We start from the raw sequence: 16,372 nt of genomic DNA, 5'->3' as shown, positions 1-16,372 counted from the left end.
AGTGATAGGACAAGGATTCATCCACCCATCAGCTGTATAGTGATAGGGCCAGGATTAATCCACCCATCAGAGGAATCAGCTGTATAGTGATAGGGCCAGGATTCATCCACCCATCAGCTGTATAGTGATAGGGCCAGGATTCATCCACCCATCAGCTGTATAGTGATAGGGACAGGATTCATCCACCCATCAGCTGTATAGTGATAGGACCAGGATTCATCCACCCATCAGAGGAATCAGCTGTATAGTGATAGGGACAGGATTCATCAACCCATCATCAAACCACTGATTAAAGGAATCAGCTAGTGATAGGGACAGGATTCATCCACCCATCAGCTGTATAGTGATAGGGCCAGGATTCATCCACCCATCATCAAACCACTGATTAAAGGAATCAGCTGTATAGTGATAGGGCCAGGATTCATCCACCCATCAGCTGTATAGTGATAGGGCCAGGATTCATCCACCCATCATCAAACCACTGATTAAAGGAATCAGCTAGTGATAGGGCCAGGATTCATCAACCCATCATCAAACCACTGATTAAAGGAATCAGCTGTATAGTGATAGGGACAGGATTCATCCACCCATCAGCTGTATAGTGATAGGGCCAGGATTCATCCACCCATCAGAGAAATCAGCTGTATAGTGATAGGGACAGGATTCATCCACCCATCAGCTGTATAGTGATAGGGCCATGATTCATCCACCCATCAGCTGTATAGTGATAGGGCCAGGATTCATCCACCCATCATAGGAATCAGCTGTATAGTGATAGGGCCAGGATTCATCCACCCATCAGCTGTATAGTGATAGGGCCATGATTCATCCACCCATCAGCTGTATAGTGATAGGGCCAGGATTCATCCACCCATCAGAGGAATCAGCTGTATAGTGATAGGGCCAGGATTCATCCACCCATCAGAGGAATCAGCTGTATAGTGATAGGGACAGGATTCATCCACCCATCAGAGGAATCAGCTGTATAGTGATAGGGACAGGATTCATCCACCCATCAGAGGAATCAGCTGTATAGTGATAGGGACAGGATTCATCCACCCATCAGAGGAATCAGCTGTATAGTGATAGGGCCAGGATTCATCCACCCATCAGAGGAATCAGCTGTATAGTGATAGGGCCAGGATTCATCCACCCATCAGAGAAATCAGCTGTATAGTGATAGGACCAGGATTCATCCACCCATCAGAGGAATCAGCTGTATAGTGATAGGGACAGGATTCATCCACCCATCAGCTGTATAGTGATAGGGCCAGGATTCATCCACCCATCAGCTGTATAGTGATAGGGCCAGGATTCATCCACCCATCAGCTGTATAGTGATAGGGACAGGATTCATCCACCCATCAGCTGTATAGTGATAGGGCCAGGATTCATCCACCCATCAGAGGAATCAGCTGTATAGTGATAGGGCCAGGATTCATCCACCCATCAGAGGAATCAGCTGTATAGTGATAGGGCCAGGATTCATCCACCCATCAGAGGAATCAGCTGTATAGTGATAGGACCAGGATTCATCCACCCATCAGAGGAATCAGCTGTATAGTGATAGGGCCAGGATTCATCCACCCATCAGAGGAATCAGCTGTATAGTGATAGGACAAGGATTCATCCACCCATCAGAGGAATCAGCTGTATAGTGATAGGGCCAGGATTAATCCACCCATCAGAGGAATCAGCTGTATAGTGATAGGGCCAGGATTCATCACCTGTAGTAGTACTAACCCTGCAACTGTGGCCCTTAGACTGGGACAACTACCTTCTAGAATGTTCCAGTACAGGACAGTCTCTGTTAGACTAGGACAACTCCTACCTTCTAGACTGTTCCAGTACAGGACAGTCTGTTAGACTGGAACAACTCCTACCTTCTAGACTGTTCCAGTACAGGACAGTCTGTTAGACTGGAACAACTCCTACCTTCTAGACTGTTCCAGAACTGGACAGTCTGTTAGACTGTAACAACTCCTACCTTCTAGACTGTTCCAGTACAGGACAGTCTGTTAGACTGGGACAACTACCTTCTAGAATGTTCCAGTACAGGACAGTCTGTTAGACTGGAACAACTCCTACCTTCTAGACTGTTCCAGAACAGGACAGGACAGTCTGTTAGACTGGAACAACTCCTACCTTCTAGACTGTTCCAGTACAGGACAGTCTCTGTTAGACTGGAACAACTCCTACCTTCTAGACTGTTCCAGAACTGGACAGTCTGTTCCTAATACAGAGCCCTAGATTTCATCCAATGATTTCAGAGTGTTGTAGTGGTCCAGTGTGTGTTAGGTGCGTATGTTTGTCTCTGTGTGTGTGTGTGTGTGTGTGTGTGTGTGTGTGTGTGTGTGTGTGTGTGTGTGTTCCTCACCTTTAGAGAGTCATAGTGGTCCTGTCTGATGTCTTCGTACTCCTCTGTCGTCTCCTCAAAGAACTCCTCCTTCACATTCTCATCTAGCAGCTGGGAACACTGAAGAGACAACAACACGGAGGCTCATCTAACAGCTGAGGACACTGACAGAGACAACAACACGGAGGACACTGACAGAGACAACAACACGGAGGACACTGACAGAGACAACACGGAGGACACTGACAGAGACAACACGGAGGCTCATCTAACAGCTGAGGACACTGACAGAGACAACAACACGGAGGCTCATCTAACAGCTGAGAACACTGACAGAGACAACAACACGGAGGCTCATCTAACAGCTGAGGACACTGACAGAGACAACAACACGGAGGACACTGACAGAGACAACAACACGGAGGACACTGACAGAGACAACAACACGGAGGACACTGACAGAGACAACAACACGGAGGCTCATCTAACAGCTGAGGACACTGACAGACAACAACACGGAGGCTCATCTAACAGCTGAGGACACTGACAGACAACAACACGGAGGCTCATCTAACAGCTGAGGACACTGACAGAGACAACAACACGGAGGACACTGACAGAGACAACAACACGGAGGCTCATCTAACAGCTGAGGACACTGACAGAGACAACAACACGGAGGCTCATCTAACAGCTGAGGACACTGACAGAGACAACAACACGGAGGACACTGACAGAGACAACAACACGGGGGACACTGACAGAGACAACAACACGGAGGACACTGACAGAGACAACAACACGGAGGACACTGACAGAGACAACACGGAGGACACTGACAGAGACAACAACACGGAGGACACTGACAGAGACAACAACACGGAGGACACTGACAGAGACAACACGGAGGCTCATCTAACAGCTGAGGACACTGACAGAGACAACAACACGGAGGACACTGACAGAGACAACAACACGGAGGACACTGACAGAGACAACAACACGGAGGACACTGACAGAGACAACAACACGGAGGACACTGACAGAGACAACAACACGGAGGACACTGACAGAGACAACAACACGGAGGACACTGACAGAGACAACAACACGGAGGACACTGACAGAGACAACACGGAGGACACTGACAGAGACAACAACACGGAGGACACTGACAGAGACAACAACACGGAGGCTCATCTAACAGCTGAGGACACTGACAGAGACAACAACACGGAGGACACTGACAGAGACAACAACACGGAGGACACTGACAGAGACAACAACACGGAGGACACTGACAGAGACAACAACACGGAGGACACTGACAGAGACAACACGGAGGACACTGACAGAGACAACAACACGGAGGACACTGACAGAGACAACACGGAGGACGCTGACAGAGACAACAACACGGAGGACACTGACAGAGACAACACGGAGGACGCTGACAGAGACAACACGGAGGACACTGACAGAGACAACACAGAGGGTCATCTAACAGCTGAGGACACTGACAAGTGAGGACCACTGCATCTACTGACAGGAAGTGTAGTGTGGGCTGTACTAAGTGACGATCACAGTATCTACTGACAGGAAGTGTAGTATGGGCAGTACTAAGTGAGGACCACTGCATCTACTGACAGGAAGTGTAGTGTGGGCTGTACTAAGTGACGACCACAGTATCTACTGACAGGAAGTGTAGTATGGGCAGTACTAAGTGAGGACCACAGCATCTACTGACAGGAAGTGTAGTGTGGGCTGTACTAAGTGAGGACTACAGTATCTACTGACAGGAAGTGTAGTGTGTCTAGTCAGTGTAGTGTGGGCAGTACTAAGTGACGACCACAGTATCTACTGACAGGAAGTGTAGTGTATCTAGTCAATTTAGTGTGGGCTGTACTAAGTGAGGACCACAGCATCTACTGACAGGAAGTGTAGTGTGGGCAGTACTAAGTGACAACCACAGTATCTACTGACAGGAAGTGTAGTATGGGCAGTACTAAGTGAGGACCACAGCATCTACTGACAGGAAGTGTAGTGTGGGCAGTACTAAGTGACGACCACAGTATCTACTGACAGGAAGTGTAGTTTGTCTAGTCAATTTAGTGCGGGCTGTACTAAGTGAGGACCACAGCATCTACTGACAGGAAGTGTAGTGTGGGCAGTACTAAGTGAGGACTACAGTATATACTGACAGGAAGTGCAGTGTGGGCTGTACTAAGTGAGAACAGGAAGTGTAGTTTGTCTAGTCAGTATAGTGTGGGCTGTACTAAGTGAGAACAGGAAGTGTAGTGTGTCTAGTCAGTGTGGTGTGGGCTGTACTAAGTGAGAACAGGAAGTGTAGTGTGTCTAGTCAGTATAGTGTGGGCTGTACTCAGTGAGAACAGGAAGTGTAGTGTCTAGTCGGTGTAGTGTCTAGTCGGTGCAGTGTGGGCTGTACTAAGTGAGAACAGGAAGTGTAGTGTCTAGTCAGTGTAGTGTCTAGTCAGAGCAGTGTGGGCTGTACTAAGTGAGAACAGGAAGTGTAGTGTCTAGTCAGTGTAGTGTCTAGTCAGTGTAGTGTGGGCTGTACTAAGTGAGAACAGGAAGTGTAGTGTCTAGTCAGTGTAGTGTCTAGTCGGTGCAGTGTGGGCTATACTAAGTGAGAACAGGAAGTGTAGTGTCTAGTAAGTGTAGTGTGGGCTGTACTAAGTGAGAACAGGAAGTGTAGTGTACGTACCACCACCACACTCCTGGAAGCATCCAGAACATGCACCACAGGACAGCTGTAACGGGGAGCGATCTTCACTGCCGTGTGGGTCCTGTTACACACAGAGGCTTCACATCAGACACAGGGCCAGCAAGGGGCCAGGAAGTAGCGAGTTGAAAGGTCATGGTGAAGATAATGACGGTGTGTGTTGAGAGACGCATCACATCAGACACAGGGTCAACAAGGGGCCAGGAAGTAGTGAGTTGAAAGGTCATGGTGTCTGTGTGTCTTACTTGGAGGTGGTGGCCCCTCCGATCAGCAGTGGGGTCTTCATCCCAAGCCGCTCCATCTCCTTGGCAACGTAGATCATCTCATCCAGCGAGGGCGTGATGAGGCCAGACAGACCGATGATGTCTGTAGGGCGGAGGGATACACAGGAAGTTCAGCTGGAGGGACTTCTTCCAAAAGAGCAGTTCACTCATTCCATCTCTGATTTCAGTCCCAATCCTACTCCTTCTCTGGCCTGGTCCCAGATCTGTCTGTGGTTTATAGCCAACTCCAACTCCTAGCAGTTGGCAAGACAGCCCAAACTGATCTGGGACCAGGGTAAGCACCACTTCCTGTCCTAGTGCCACCCCGACAGACAGCCCAAACAGATCTGGGACCAGGTTAATCACCTCCTAGTGCCACCCCGTCAGACAGCCCAAACTGATCTGGGACCAGGTTAATCACCTCCTAGTGCCGCCCCGTCAGACAGCCCAAACTGATCTGGGACCAGGTTAATCACCTCCTAGTGCCACCGCGTCAGACAGCCTAAACTGATCTGGGACCAGGTTATACCTATTGATTAAGGCCGAGCTTCAGTACAGTGGAACTGATAAGCCATAAGGTTCATATCAACACACCTGCTTTGCAGTCGATGGCTTCCCTCAATATCCTGTCGCATGGAATCATGACCCCCAGATCGATCACTCTGGGAAAAGGAAAGCGAACGGGGTTAGGACAAGGTTATGGAAAGGTACAGGAACCAATCTAATTGTATTAGTCACATGCGCCCGAATACAACAGGTGTAGTAGACCTCACAGTGTAATGCTGAATACAACAGGTGTAGTAGACCTCACAGTGAAATGCTGAATACAACAGGTGTAGTAGACCTCACAGTGAAATGCTGAATACAACAGGTGTAGTAGACCTCACAGTGAAATGCTGAATACAACAGGTGTAGTAGACCTCACAGTGAAATGCTGAATACAACAGGTGTAGTAGACCTTACAGTGAAATGCTGAATACAACAGATGTAGTAGACCTCACAGTGAAATGCTGCATACAACAGGTGTAGTAGACCTAGGGCTCTACTGTCAACCAGGGCACTACTGTCAACCAGGGCACTACTGTCAACCAGGGCTCTACTGTCAACCAGGGCTCTACTTTCAACCAGGGCACTACTGTGAACCAGGGCTCTACTGTCAACCACGGCACTACTGTCAACCAGGGCTCTACTGTCAGCCAGGGCTCTACTGTCAACCAGGGCTCTACTGTCAACCAGGGCACTAAGGGCTTTACTGTCAACCAGGGCACTACTGTCAACCAGGGCACTACTATCAACCAGGGCACTACTATCAACCAGGGCACTACTATCAACCAGGGCACTACTATCAACCAGGGCACTACTATCAACCAGGGCTCTACTTTCAACCAGGGCACTACTGTCAACCAGGGCTCTACTGTCAACCAGGGCTCTACTTTCAACCAGGGCTCTACTTTCAACCAGGGCTCTACTTTCAACCAGGGCACTACTGTCAACCACGGCACTACTGTCAACCAGGGCACTACTATCAACCAGGGCACTACTTTCAACCAGGGCTCTACTTTCAACCAGGGCACTACTGTCAACCAGGGCTCTACTGTCAACCAGGGCTCTACTTTCAACCAGGGCACTACTTTCAACCAGGGCTCTACTTTCAACCAGGGCACTACTTTCAACCAGGGCCCTACTTTCAACCAGGGCACTACTGTCAACCAGGGCTCTACTATCAACCAGGGCACTACTGTCAACCAGGGCACTACTGTCAACCAGGGCACTACTATCAACCAGGGCTCTACTGTCAACCAGGGCTCTACTTTCAACCAGGGCACTACTGTCAACCAGGGCTCTACTGTCAACCAGGGCTCTACTTTCAACCAGGGCACTACTTTCAACCAGGGCTCTACTGTCAACCAGGGCACTACTGTCAACCAGGGCTCTACTGTCAACCAGGGCTCTACTGTCAACCAGGGCACTACTGTCAACCAGGGCTCTACTTTCAACCAGGGCACTACTGTCAACCAGGGCTCTACTGTCAACCAGGGCTCTACTTTCAACCAGGGCACTACTTTCAACCAGGGCTCTACTGTCAACCAGGGCACTACTGTCAACCAGGGCTCTACTGTCAACCAGGGCTCTACTGTCAACTAGGGCACTACTATCAACCAGGGCACTACTGTCAATCAGGGCACTACTGTCAACCAGGGCTCTACTATCAACCAGGGCTCTACTGTCAACCAGGGCACTACTGTCAACCAGGGCACTACTATCAACCAGGGCACTACTATCAACCAGGGCACTACTGTCAACCAGGGCACTACTGTCAACCAGGGCTCTACTGTCAACCAGGGCACTACTTTCAACCAGGGCTCTACTTTCAACCAGGGCTCTACTGTCAACCAGGGCACTACTGTCAACCAGGGCACTACTTTCAACCAGGGCTCTACTTTCAACCAGGGCTCTACTGTCAACCAGGGTTCTACTTTCAACCAGGGCACTAAGGGAATAGGGAGCCATCTGTGCCGCATGACGGTCTCACCCCCCCCCCCACCCCCCAATACACCAGCACTGACGGTCTCATCTCCCCGTAACCCCCCCTCCCCTACACCAGCACTGACGGTCTCATCTCCCCGTACCCCCCCTCCCCTACACCAGCACTGACAGTCTCATCTCCCTGTAACCCCCCCCCCCCCACCGTGGTAGAAGTCATTTCCATTGGCCTACGGATCTAAAACAACTGATTCACTTCTATTGACTTCTATTGTATATACTACATCTTCTATTGTACAGTGCCTTGCGAAAGTATTCGGCCCCCTTGAACTTTGCGACCTTTTGCCACATTTCAGGCTTCAAACATAAAGATATAAAACTGTATTTTTTTGTGAAGAATCAACAACAAGTGGGACACAATCATGAAGTGGAACGACATTTATTGGATATTTCAAACTTTTTTAACAAATCAAAAACTGAAAAATTGGGCGTGTAAAATTATTCAGCCCCCTTAAGTTAATACTTTGTAGCTCCACCTTTTGCTGCGATTACAGCTGTAAGTCGCTTGGGGTATGTCTCTATCAGTTTTGCACATCGAGAGACTGACATTTTTTCCCATTCCTCCTTGCAAAACAGCTCGAGCTCAGTGAGGTTGGATGGAGAGCATTTGTGAACAGCAGTTTTCAGTTCTTTCCACAGATTCTCGATTTGGATTCAGGTCTGGACTTTGACTTGGCCATTCTAACACCTGGATTTGTTTATTTTTGAACCATTCCATTGTAGATTTTGCTTTATGCTTTGGATCATTGTCTTGTTGGAAGACAAATCTCCGTCCCAGTCTCAGGTCTTTTGCAGACTCCATCAGGTTTTCTTCCAGAATGGTCCTGTATTTGGCTCCATCCATCTTCCCATCAATTTTAACCATCTTCCCTGTCCCTGCTGAAGAAAATCAGGCCCAAACCATGATGCTGCCACCACCATGTTTGACAGTGGGGATGGTGTGTTCAGGGTGATGAGCTGTGTTGCTTTTACGCCAAACATAACGTTTTGCATTGTTGCTAAAAAGTTCAATTTTGGTTTCATCTGACCAGAGCACCTTCTTCCACATGTTTGGTGTGTCTCCCAGGTGGCTTGTGGCAAACTTTAAACAACACTTTTTATGGATATCTTTAAGAAATGGCTTTCTTCTTGCCACTCTTCCATAAAGGCCAGATTTGTGCAATATACGACTGATTGTTGTCCTATGGACAGAGTCTCCCACCTCAGCTGTAGATCTCTGCAGTTCATCCAGAGTGATCATGGGCCTCTTGGCTGCATCTCTGATCAGTCTTCTCCTTGTATGAGCTGAAAGTTTAGAGGGACGGCCAGGTCTTGGTAGATTTGCAGTGGTCTGATACTCCTTCCATTTCAATATTATCGCTTGCACAGTGCTCCTTGGGATGTTTAAAGCTTGGGAAATCTTTTTGTATCCAAATCTGGCTTTAAACTTCCTCACAACAGTATATCGGACCTGCCTGGTGTGTTCCTTGTTCTTCATGATGCTCTCTGCGCTTTTAACGGACCTCTGAGACTATCACAGTGCAGGTGCATTTATACGGAGACTTGATTACACACAGGTGGATTGTATTTATCATCATTAGTCATTTAGGCCAACATTGGATCATTCAGAGAACTTCTGGAGAGTTTGCTGCACTGAAAGTAAAGGGGCTGAATAATTTTGCACGCCCAATTTTTCAGTTTTTGATTTGTTAAAAAAGTTTGAAATATCCAATAAATGTCGTTCCACTTCATGATTGTGTCCCACTTGTTGTTGATTCTTCACAAAAAAATACAGTTTTATATCTTTATGTTTGAAGCCTGAAATGTGGCAAAAGGTCGCAAAGTTCAAGGGGGCCGAATACTTTCGCAAGGCACTGTATATACTACATCTTCTATTGTATATACTACATATTCTATTGTATATACTACATCTTCTATTGTATATACTACATCTTCTATTGTATATACTACATATTCTATTGTATATACTACATCTTCTATTGTATATACTACATCTTCTATTGTATATACTACATCTTCTATTGTATATACTACATCTTCTATTGTATATACTACATCTTCTATTGACTTCTATTGTATATACTACATCTTCTATTGTATATACTACATCTTCTATTGTATATACTACATCTTCTATTTGAGTCACTTACAACACAACTGAATACAATACAATACAACTGAATACAATACAATACAACTGAATACAATACAACTGAATACAACACACCTGAATACAACAACACAAGAGAACACGAGAAAACACAAGAGAACACAATATAACACAATAGAACAATAGGACAAGAACACACTAGAACAATAGAACACAACAGAACAGAACACGCCCCTACCTGAAGTTGTTGCAGAGAACACACTAGAACAATAGAACACAACAGAACAGAACACGCCCCTACCTGAAGTTGTTGCAGAGAACACAATAGAACAATAGAACACAACAGAACAGAACACGCCCCTACCTGAAGTTGTTGCAGAGAACACAATAGAACAATAGAACACAACAGAACAGAACACGCCCCTACCTGAAGTTGTTGCAGAGAACACAATAGAACAAGAGAACAAGAGAACAGAACACGCCCGACCTGAAGTTGTTGCAGAGAACACAATAGAACAACAGAACAATAGAACAGAACACGCCCCTACCTGAAGTTGTTGCAGCCCAGCACCACTCCTACAATGTTCTTTCCGATGTCGTGGACGTCTCCCTTCACTGTGGCCAACACTATGGTGCCCTGGTAGGGGTCCTAACAGGGGGGGTATAGATCATTACTTTAGAGCTGTGATGAATCAGTCCCTTCACTATGGTGCCCTGGTAGGGGTCCTAACAGGGGGGGTATAGATCATTACTGTAGAGCTGTGATGAATCAGTCCCTTCACTATGGTGCCCTGGTAGGGGTCCTAACAGGGGGGGTATAGATCATTACTGTAGAGCTGTGATGAATCAGTCCCTTCACTGTGGCCAACACTATGGTGCCCTGTTAGGGGTCCTAACAGGGGGGGTATAGATCATTACTGTAGAGCTGTGATGAATCAGTCCCTTCACTATGGTGCCCTGGTAGGGGTCCTAACAGGGGGGGGTATAGATCATTACTGTAGAGCTGTGATGAATCAGTCCCTTCACTATGGTGCCCTGGTAGGGGTCCTAACAGGGGGGGGTATAGATCGTTACTGTAAAGCTGTGATGAATCAGTCCCTTCACTATGGTGCCCTGGTAGGGGTCCTAACAGGGGGGGTATAGATCATTACTGTAGAGCTGTGATGAATCAGTCCCTTCACTATGGTGCCCTGGTAGGGGTCCTAACAGGGGGGGGTATAGATCATTACTTTAGAGCTGTGATGAATCAGTCCCTTCACTATGGTGCCCTGGTAGGGGTCCTAACAGGGGGGGTATAGATCATTACTGTAGAGCTGTGATGAATCAGTCCCTTCACTGTGGCCAACACTATGGTGCCCTGTTAGGGGTCCTAACAGGGGGGTATAGATCATTACTGTAGAGCTGTGATGAATCAGTCCCTTCACTATGGTGCCCTGGTAGGGGTCCTAACAGGGGGGGGGGGGGGTATAGATCATTACTGTAGAGCTGTGATGAATCAGTCCCTTCACTATGGTGCCCTGGTAGGGGTCCTAACAGGGGGGGTATAGATCATTACTGTAGAGCTGTGATGAATCAGTCCCTTCACTATGGTGCCCTGGTAGGGGTCCTAACAGGGGGGGTATAGATCATTACTGTAGAGCTGTGATGAATCAGTCCCTTCACTATGGTGCCCTGGTAGGGGTCCTAACAGGGGGGGGTATAGATCATTACTGTAGAGCTGTGATGAATCAGTCCCTTCACTATGGTGTCCTGGTAGGGGTCCTAACAGGGGGGGGTATAGATCATTACTGTAGAGCTGTGATGAATCAGTCCCTTCACTATGGTGCCCTGGTAGGGGTCCTAACAGGGGGGGTATAGATCATTACTGTAGAGCTGTGATGAATCAGTCCCTTCACTATGGTGCCCTGGTAGGGGTCCTAACAGGGGGGGGTATAGATCATTACTGTAAAGCTGTGATGAATCAGTCACTTCACTGTGACACTATGGTGTCCTGGTAGGGGTCCTAACAGGGGGGGTATAGATCATTACTGTAGAGCTGTGATGAATCAGTCCCTTCACTGTGACACTATGGTGCCCTGGTAGGGGTCCTAACAGGGGGGGGTATAGATCATTACTGTAGAGCTGTGATGAATCAGTCCCTTCACTGTGGTGTCCTGGTAGGGGTCCTAACAGGGGGGGTATAGATCATTACTGTAGAGCTGTGATGAATCAGTCCCTTCACTATGGTGCCCTGGTAGGGGTCCTAACAGGGGGGGTATAGATCATTACTGTAGAGCTGTGATGAATCAGTCCCTTCACTATGGTGCCCTGGTAGGGGTCCTAACAGGGGGGGGTATAGATCGTTACTGTAAAGCTGTGATGAATCAGTCCCTTCACTATGGTGCCCTGGTAGGGGTCCTAACAGGGGGGGTATAGATCATTACTGTAGAGCTGTGATGAATCAGTCCCTTCACTATGGTGCCCTGGTAGGGGTCCTAACAGGGGGGGTATAGATCATTACTGTAGAGCTGTGATGAATCAGTCCCTTCACTGTGGCCAACACTATGGTGCCCTGTTAGGGGTCCTAACAGGGGGGTATAGATCATTACTGTAGAGCTGTGATGAATCAGTCCCTTCACTATGGTGCCCTGGTAGGGGTCCTAACAGGGGGGGGGGGGTATAGATCATTACTGTAGAGCTGTGATGAATCAGTCCCTTCACTATGGTGCCCTGGTAGGGGTCCTAACAGGGGGGGTATAGATCATTACTGTAGAGCTGTGATGAATCAGTCCCTTCACTGTGACACTATGGTGTCCTGGTAGGGGTCCTAACAGGGGGGGTATAGATCATTACTGTAGAGCTGTGATGAATCAGTCCCTTCACTTTGACACTATGGTGCCCTGGTAGGGGTCCTAACAGGGGGGGGTATAGATCATTACTGTAGAGCTGTGATGAATCAGTCCCTTCACTGTGGTGTCCTGGTAGGGGTCCTAACAGGGGGGGTATAGATCATTACTGTAGAGCTGTGATGAATCAGTCCCTTCACTATGGTGCCCTGGTAGGGGTCCTGACAGGGGGAGGGGTTAAAGATCATTACTGTAGAGCTGTGATGAATCAGTCCCTTCACTGTGGCCAACACTATGGTGCCCTGGTAGGGGTCCTAACAGGGGGGGGTATAGATCATTACTGTAGAGCTGTGATGAATCAGTCCCTTCACTGTGACACTATGGTGCCCTGGTAGGGGTCCTAACAGGGGGGGGTCTAGATCATTACTGTAGAGCTGTGATGAATCAGTCCCTTCACTATGGTGTCCTGGTAGGGGTCCTAACAGGGGGGGTATAGATCATTACTGTAGAGCTGTGATGAATCAGTCCCTTCACTATGGTGCCCTGGTAGGGGTCCTAACAGGGGGGGTATAGATCATTACTGTAGAGCTGTGATGAATCAGTCCCTTCACTATGGTGCCCTGGTAGGGGTCCTAACAGGGGGGGTATAGATCATTACTGTAGAGCTGTGATGAATCAGTCCATTCACTATGGTGCCCTGGTAGGGGTCCTAACAGGGGGGGGGGTATAGATCATTACTGTAGAGCTGTGATGAATCAGTCCCTTCACTATGGTGCCCTGGTAGGGGTCCTAACAGGGGGGGGTATAGATCATTACTGTAGAGCTGTGATGAATCAGTCCCTTCACTATGGTGCCCTGGTAGGGGTCCTAACAGGGGGGGTATAGATCATTACTGTAGAGCTGTGATGAATCAGTCCCTTCACTATGGTGCCCTGGTAGGGGTCCTAACAGGGGGGGTATAAATCATTACTGTAGAGCTGTGATGAATCAGTCCCTTCACTATGGTGCCCTGGTAGGGGTCCTAACAGGGGGGGGGGGGTTAAAGATCATTACTGTAGAGCTGTGATGAATCAGTCCCTTCACTGTGGCCAACACTATGGTGCCCTGGTAGGGGTCCTAACAGGGGGGGGTATAGATCATTACTGTAGAGCTGTGATGAATCAGTCCCTTCACTGTGACACTATGGTGCCCTGGTAGGGGTCCTAACAGGGGGGGTATAGATCATTACTGTAGAGCTGTGATGAATCAGTCCCTTCACTGTGGTGTCCTGGTAGGGGTCCTAACAGGGGGGGTATAGATCATTACTGTAGAGCTGTGATGAATCAGTCCCTTCACTGTGGCCAACACTATGGTGCCCTGGTAGGGGTCCTAACAGGGGGGGGTCTAGATCATTACTGTAGAGCTGTGATGAATCAGTCCCTTCACTATGGTGTCCTGGTAGGGGTCCTAACAGGGGGGGTATAGATCATTACTGTAGAGCTGTGATGAATCAGTCCCTTCACTATGGTGCCCTGGTAGGGGTCCTAACAGGGGGGGTATAGATCATTACTGTAGAGCTGTGATGAATCAGTCCCTTCACTATGGTGCCCTGGTAGGGGTCCTAACAGGGGGGGTATAGATCATTACTGTAGAGCTGTGATGAATCAGTCCCTTCACTATGGTGCCCTGGTAGGGGTCCTAACAGGGGGGGTATAGATCATTACTGTAGAGCTGTGATGAATCAGTCCATTCACTATGGTGCCCTGGTAGGGGTCCTAACAGGGGGGGGGTATAGATCACTACTGTAGAGCTGTGATGAATCAGTCCCTTCACTATGGTGCCCTGGTAGGGGTCCTAACAGGGGGGGGTATAGATCATTACTGTAGAGCTGTGATGAATCAGTCCCTTCACTATGGTGCCCTGGTAGGGGTCCTAACAGGGGGGGTATAAATCATTACTGTAGAGCTGTGATGAATCAGTCCCTTCACTATGGTGCCCTGGTAGGGGTCCTAACAGGGGGGGTATAGATCATTACTGTAGAGCTGTGATGAATCAGTCCCTTCACTGTGACACTATGGTGTCCTGGTAGGGGTCCTAACAGGGGGGGGGTATAGATCATTACTGTAGAGCTGTGGTGAATCAGTCCCTTCACTATGGTGCCCTGGTAGGGGTCCTAACAGGGGGGGTATAGATCATTACTGTAGAGCTGTGATGAATCAGTCCCTTCACTATGGTGCCCTGGTAGGAGTCCTAACAGGGGGGGTATAGATCATTACTGTAGAGCTGTGATGAATCAGTCCCTTCACTATGGTGCCCTGGTAGGGGTCCTAACAGGGGGGGTATAGATCATTACTGTAGAGCTGTGATGAATCAGTCCCTTCACTATGGTGCCCTGGTAGGGGTCCTAACAGGGGGGGTATAGATCATTACTGTAGAGCTGTGATGAATCAGTCCCTTCACTATGGTGCCCTGGTAGGGGTCCTAACAGGGGGGGTATAGATCATTACTGTAGAGCTGTGATGAATCAGTCCCTTCACTGTGGTGCCCTGGTAGGGGTCCTAACAGGGGGGGGTATAGATCATTACTGTAGAGCTGTGATGAATCAGTCCCTTCACTATGGTGCCCTGGTAGGGGTCCTAACAGGGGGGGTATAGATCATTACTGTAGAGCTGTGGTGAATCAGTCCCTTCACTATGGTGCCCTGGTAGGGGTCCTAACGGGGGGGGTATAGATCATTACTGTAGAGCTGTGATGAATCAGTCCCTTCACTATGGTGCCCTGGTAGGGGTCCTAACAGGGGGGGGTATAGATCATTACTGTAGATTTGTGGTGAATCAGTCCCTTCACTGTGACACTATGGTGCCCTGGTAGGGGTCCTAACAGGGGGGTATAGATCATTACTGTAGAGCTGTGATGAATCAGTCCCTTCACTATGGTGCCCTGGTAGGGGTCCTAACAGGGGGGGATAGATCATTACTGTAGAGCTGTGATGAATCAGTCCCTTCACTATGGTGCCCTGGTAGGGGTCCTAACAGGGGGGGGTATAGATCATTACTGTAGAGCTGTGATGAATCAGTCCCTTCACTATGGTGCCCTGGTAGGGGTCCTAACAGGGGGGGTATAGATCATTACTGTAGAGCTGTGATGAATCAGTCCCTTCACTATGGTGCCCTGGTAGGGGTCCTAACAGGGGGGGTATAGATCATTACTGTAGAGCTGTGATGAATCAGTCCCTTCACTATGGTGCCCTGGTAGGGGTCCTAACAGGGGGGGTATAGATCATTACTGTAGAGCTGTGATGAATCAGTCCCTTCACTGTGGTGTCCTGGTAGGGGTCCTAACAGGGGGGGGGTATAAATCATTACTGTAGAGCTGTGATGAATCAGTCCCTTCACTATGGTGCCCTGGTAGGGGTCCTAACAGGGGGGGTATAGATCATTACTGTAGAGCTGTGATGAATCAGTCCCTTCACTATGGTGCCCTGGTAGGGGTCCTAACAGGGGGGGTATAGATCATAACTGTAGAGCTGTGATGAATCAGTCCCTTCACTAT

General features: G+C 48.5%; 1 protein-coding gene across 7 annotated transcripts in view; it reads right to left on the bottom strand.

The window, feature by feature from the left end:
- Window positions 1-16,372, bottom strand: part of LOC110519474 (methionine synthase) — a 78,576-nt gene that overhangs the window by 21,109 nt on the left and 41,095 nt on the right. For all 7 annotated transcript variants that reach the window (XR_005039141.1, XR_005039143.1, XR_005039142.1 and 4 more), the window contains 5 exons: window positions 10,565-10,665; window positions 5,957-6,024; window positions 5,345-5,465; window positions 5,082-5,163; window positions 2,378-2,476 (listed from right to left, as the gene is read on the bottom strand). Coding sequence is in view for 2 of the 7 variants with exons in the window: in XM_036960001.1 (XP_036815896.1) it covers window positions 2,378-2,476; window positions 5,082-5,163; window positions 5,345-5,465; window positions 5,957-6,024; window positions 10,565-10,665 (471 nt within the window). In the remaining 5 variants the exon portion in view is untranslated. The remainder of the gene's footprint in view (window positions 1-2,377; window positions 2,477-5,081; window positions 5,164-5,344; window positions 5,466-5,956; window positions 6,025-10,564; window positions 10,666-16,372) is intronic.

The sequence above is a fragment of the Oncorhynchus mykiss genome, chromosome 23, assembly GCF_013265735.2.
Source record: "Oncorhynchus mykiss isolate Arlee chromosome 23, USDA_OmykA_1.1, whole genome shotgun sequence".
NCBI classification, from domain to species: domain Eukaryota; kingdom Metazoa; phylum Chordata; class Actinopteri; order Salmoniformes; family Salmonidae; genus Oncorhynchus; species Oncorhynchus mykiss.
Note: the sequence above shows the minus strand (reverse complement) of the source record. Positions and strands in the feature narration are given on the sequence as shown.